Raw genomic sequence first — 5154 nt, 5'->3', positions numbered from 1 at the left:
TTTTTTTTGGTTTTTCTCCAGTACCGGGAACTGAACTCACGACCTTGCACTTGCCAGGCAGGCGCTTTTGCCGCTGAGCTAAATCCCCAGCCCCCTATTTTTTTTTTTTTTTTTTAGATAGGCTCTCACTATGTATACCAGGCTGGGTCTGAACCTCCTGCCTCAGCCTCCCTAGTGCTGGGATTACAGAAGTATGCCACCACACATGGCTTCTGGCAGCCACTTTAAACAAAATGCTTAAATTTACTTTTTTGGGGGGACAGGGTCTTGCTACATAGCCCAGGCTGGCCTCTAACTCACAGTGACCCTCTTGCCTCAGCCTCCTGAATGCCGGGATTAGAGACATGTGCTGCCCCCCCCAGATGAATCTACCTCTTGAGATGATGACTGGAGACACTACCTATGAACTTCTTTCTTCTTGGAATTAAAAATGAGTAATGTTAGCCAGGCATAGTGGCACACACATGTAATCCCAGTACTCAGGAGGCTGAGGCAGGAGGGTCACAAGTTAAAGGCCAACCTGGGCTACATATTGAGTTCAAGGCCAGCCTGAACTACACAGTGAGATCCTGACTCAAAAAAAGAAAAAAGAAATCAACCTTCATATTTACGGCCAGTGTTCCCTGGGGGCACTAAAGATGAGTAAGTAGGGGAAAGAACAGCCTTTTCAAATGGTGCGGGACAACTGCAAAGCCATGTGCAAAGAATGAAGTGGACCTCTAGTTACAACATACAAAAATTAACTCAAAGCTGACAAAGAACTAAAACTGTAAATTTAAAAAAAAAAATAAATTTCTTAGAAGAAAATATGACAGTAAATCTTCATGACCTTGGACAGAGCAACGATTTCTTAGCTATGACCTAAAGCACAAACAAGAAAACACAGATCAATAAGACATCATGACCTTTAAAAAAAGTTATGCTTTAAAGGACACCATTAATAAAGTAAAAAGAACCCACAGGAGAGAACACTTTTGCAAATTACACATCTGATAAGGTACTTCATCTAGAATATATAAAGTACTCCTACAAAGCTGGGCATGATGGCACATGCCCATAATCCCACCACTGGGGAGGCTGAGGCAGGAGTATTGTGAGATCAAGGTCAGCCTGGAACATAGAACTAGAGCCCCAAACAAAACACTACACTCCTACAGAGAAACAATACAAAGACAAACCCAGTTTAAAAAATGGGCAAAAGACCTGAACTGGCATTTCTCCAAAGAAAACATGCAAATGGCCAATAAACACCTGAAAAGATGTTCAGTGTCTGTTGTCAAATATTTACGGAAATGCAAAACAAACCTGCAATGAGATACTGCTCCCAACTCACTAGGATGGCTACAATCACAAGCCAACCAACAAGTGTGAGGGCAAGAAAAGCTGGTGCCCATGCACTGCGGGGGAGGGTGGGCCAGTGGCAGGGGGTCTGGCAGGGCCTCTAGAGGCAAAACTGTCACCCCGCAGCCCTGCTCCTCAAACTTACGGACACATATGTCCACAGCTATGCATCACACCGAAAAAGTACAAACCCCCCAAATAGGCATCAGCTGACCAAGGGAGAAAGTACATGCGACCTACCCATACAAGGGATTTTTCACTTGAAAACAAAAAGGAAAAAGTTCTGCTATGTGCAAAAACGGACAAATCCAGAAACACAACACTAAGTGAAAGAAGCCAGGTATAAAAACCTAAGTGTTGTAGGATCCCAGGTACAGGAAGTTTCCAGAGCAGACAGATCTGCCTGGGGTTGGGAGAAGGCAGGAGATGGGAAAGGACTGTGATGGGTGTGGGTTTTCCGTGTGACTGGGGACTGAATCCAGAACCTTCGCATTGAGCTGCATCCCCAGCCCTCTTTTTTTATTTCTTTAAGACAAGGTCTAAGTCACTAGTAGTTGCCCAGGCAGGGCTCAAATTTGCATTCCTCCTGGTTCATCCTCCCAGGGCACACGGGGTCACAAATGGGCACCACCATGCCTGGCTGACTATGTGTTTCCTTGATGGGATGATAAAAATGTCTAAAGCTGACTGTGGGTAAGGTCACACGGTCCTGAAATTGAAAACCCATGACACTGTGCACTCAGAGGACTGAGCTGTATGGATGTAAACTTTATTTCCATTTCCATAAAACTGTTCTAAAAAACCAAATGCAAGCACCAGGAGAACCGGAAATCAGGTACTGTAAACAACTATTACCTCACAGTGCAGCTATTAAAGAGAGCAGTAAAAGAAAAAAGGCACAGACATCTGTATTTATTGAGTGAGCCACACGTGCCAGGCAGTGTGTGTTTCAGCACCAAGAAGAACCCTCCGGGCAGAGGCTGACAGTGTCTCTCTCATTTCTCTGCTGAGAAGCCCTGAGATCCCGGAGCTGCAGACCTGGCTGTATTTCCCAGCCTCCTTTCACGATGCGTGCAGCTGTGAGACTGAACTGAGCCCTGGTTCATAGGAACGAAGCGGCAGTATGCACAACCTCGTTTGGTCTGGTTTTTCAGTGCCGGGTACAGAACCAAGGCCCTATGTGCCGACTTTCTTTTTCACAAGGGGCTTCCCTTCCTCCTGATGTGCTGCCAGCTGAGGCTGCGACAGCTGTTTTGAGCCATGAAGTAAAGCTGAGAAGGGAAGCCATGAACAACAGAAGCAGGATGACACTCTGCGGACATGGGGAACAGAACCTCCAAACCTACACTGCCTGCCTTCAGATTTATTTACCCACTGTTACATTCTTTTTGTTTTATGAGGCCTAACATCCTAACACACCTCCTACTTTGGGATGGCTACTGTTATTGTCCCATTTTAAAAATGAGAAAATAAAGCCTGGGAGGTAAAATAACCTGCCCTATTTCTCACAGTTGATTAGGGACAACTACAGCGTTTAAAGTTCTCTTAAGGCTCCTGACACCAGGACTTGCCACTAAGAATAACTACTGTCATCAAGCACGGTGGTAAATGACTATAATCCCAGCACTTGGGAGGCTGAGGTAGGAGGATGACAAATTTGAGCCTATCCTGGGCAATTCAGCAAGTCCCTATCTCAAAATAAAAACTAAAAAAAGGGGTAGGAGAGCCAGGAGTGGTGGCACATGCCTGTAATCCCAGCATTGCAGAGGCTGAGGCAGGAGGATCACCCAAGATTGACACCAGCCCGGGCTACACAGTGAGTTCAAGACCAACCTGAACTACACAGCAGGAACCTGTCTCAAATAATTAATAAATAAATAAATAACAAATAAAAAAGGAATAGGTCGTGGGTTCAATCCCCTGGCTTGGGAAAACAAAAAACAAAAAAACTATTCTTGGGGCTGAGCAGACCTCTTGCTAGCATGTGTGAGCACCCAGGTTCAATTCCCAGTACCACCAAAAACACATAAAGACCAAAAAAAAAAAAAAAAGACAAACAAAAGGCCAGGGTACAGAAAGCCTTAAGCCTGGGCCCTGCACCCCTCACCTGATGTCCCGTGTCAGGGGAACCTCCGGCTTCAGACACACACTCAGGGACAGCCGCTGCTGTGCCAGCCAGGTGGCACACTTCACAGCCGCCTGCTCATCCCCGCCCGCCACTGCCCGGGTGAGGCTCAGGGCCATCTCCTCTGCTGAAAGAGGCAGGGGGAGGCGGTTAGCGCTGCGCTGAAACTGGATGCTAAAGGTGAGACAGTCTGGGAGGAGATGATCTCTCATACATGCACACTGCTTCGTCTTCCCTTGAACGCCCAAAAGCCTCTTTGCCCAGGAGGGAGGCCTTCTCTACACCCGCTGCTCTCCAGCCTAGTCTCTTCAAGTCCCACTTTTCCTTACTCTCCATCTCTCATACGTCCATTCATCTCTCTCACAAGCATTTACTGAGCTCCGACTGTGTGCCACTCACTGCCCCAGGAAGTGGGATCCCACAGTGATTCAGATAAACAAGGGTCCCTCTTCTCCTAGTCATCCCAATCCGGCCAAGAGGCAGAAAGGAACAAGTCTAACAAGAAATGGGCAAGTCGGACTGCGGTCCATGCTGCAAGAGGATGAACACGGTGAGATGAGGGAGAAGCCCCCACCCGGAGGCAGCTGAGCCCTGAAGGTGCACAGCGGGACCTGCCAAGACCAGCGGGAAGCGTGTGCCAGGTGGTTTTCAGAGTGAGGGCCAAGGCCTGGGGCAAGAAATAGCTGCTTCGGAACTAAAGCCAGGGGGCTCCAGCACAGTGAGCAAGGGGTGAATGAAAATGATGGGGAGGTCCCACGAGTCTCTGGGATTGGATCTCCGAACGTAAGGGAGCGCTCCCAGAAGCACTATCAGGGCGCTGTATAAGGCAGAGCCAGGAGGAGAGGCAAAGGCCCGGGATGCTCAGGTCCACCGAGGTCTGTCTCCCACCAGCCCAGGAGTCTCCGTGTTCAACGCCAGCGTCCTCCAAGGGGGTCCCCACCCCCCTCAGCTCGGAGCTGACCCAAGGCCTCAGAGGCCCTGGGGAGGAAACTGCGCAGCGGGAAACCAGGCGAGGCGGGTCCTGCAGTGTCACCCCGCCCGAAGGCCACCCCCTCCAGTCGGCGCCCACCTTTCTTGGTCTTCTCGTCCATCCGGCCTGGCTGGGCCCATCCCCCCGGGGGCCGCGGCTCTGGGACGCGCTCTCTCCCGTCAGCAGGCAGAGCGGCGGATCAGACCCGCGCTGCGTGGTCCCGGGCCCGGCCCCGGCCGGGGGACGCGTCGGCCCCGGGGGACAGTGGCAGCGCAGGGGACGCGACGGCCGCCCGCAGGGTGCGAAGGAGGAAACGGGCGGGCGGGCGGAGCCCTGGGGAGGGTCCGCACCTGTCCCCGGGCACCCGCTGTGTCCGGGACGTCAGCCCCACGCCCGGCGCTCCCGGGACGACCCCGTCATCCGGAAGCCGGAGGGAGGCCGCCTGGGCGGAAGAGAAAGTGAAAGCGGCGGCTCCGGAAGTGGGACGCGCGGGGCCGGAACACTGTCGCTCCGCCGGGGCTCCCCGCGCTGCCCTCCCGGCGGCGGTAGCAAGCGCCAGACTGCTCTCGGCGCCTCTGCCCCGCCGCGGGGTCTCGGTGGTCCCAGGCGCTCGGCCCTCTGTCCTGGACCACCCGACCCGGCCCCCGGGACTAAGCACAGATTCCCAGACCCCGGCTCACCAGCGCGCCCCGCCCCAGCGGGAGGGGCGGGGCCGGGA

General features: G+C 52.2%; 1 protein-coding gene across 3 annotated transcripts in view; it reads right to left on the bottom strand.

Annotated features, from left to right (window-relative positions):
- Rbck1 (RanBP-type and C3HC4-type zinc finger containing 1) overlaps positions 1 to 4699 on the bottom strand; it is a 16997-nt gene extending 12298 nt beyond the window's left edge. For 2 of the 3 annotated variants that reach the window (XM_005414720.2, XM_005414722.2), the window contains exons 1-2: positions 4536 to 4699; positions 3449 to 3593 (exon numbers count right to left, since the gene is read on the bottom strand). In XM_005414720.2, the coding sequence (XP_005414777.1) occupies positions 3449 to 3593; positions 4536 to 4557 (167 nt within the window). In that variant the 5' untranslated portion in view covers positions 4558 to 4699. The remainder of the gene's footprint in view (positions 1 to 3448; positions 3594 to 4535) is intronic. The other variant, XM_005414721.2, reaches the window with a different exon arrangement.
- Between the last annotated feature and the right edge of the window lie 455 nt (positions 4700 to 5154).

This window comes from Chinchilla lanigera, unplaced genomic scaffold (genome assembly GCF_000276665.1).
Source record: "Chinchilla lanigera isolate Chin_1 unplaced genomic scaffold, ChiLan1.0 scaffold00196, whole genome shotgun sequence".
Lineage (NCBI taxonomy): Eukaryota > Metazoa > Chordata > Mammalia > Rodentia > Chinchillidae > Chinchilla > Chinchilla lanigera.
This window is presented reverse-complemented; position numbering and strand designations above follow the sequence as displayed.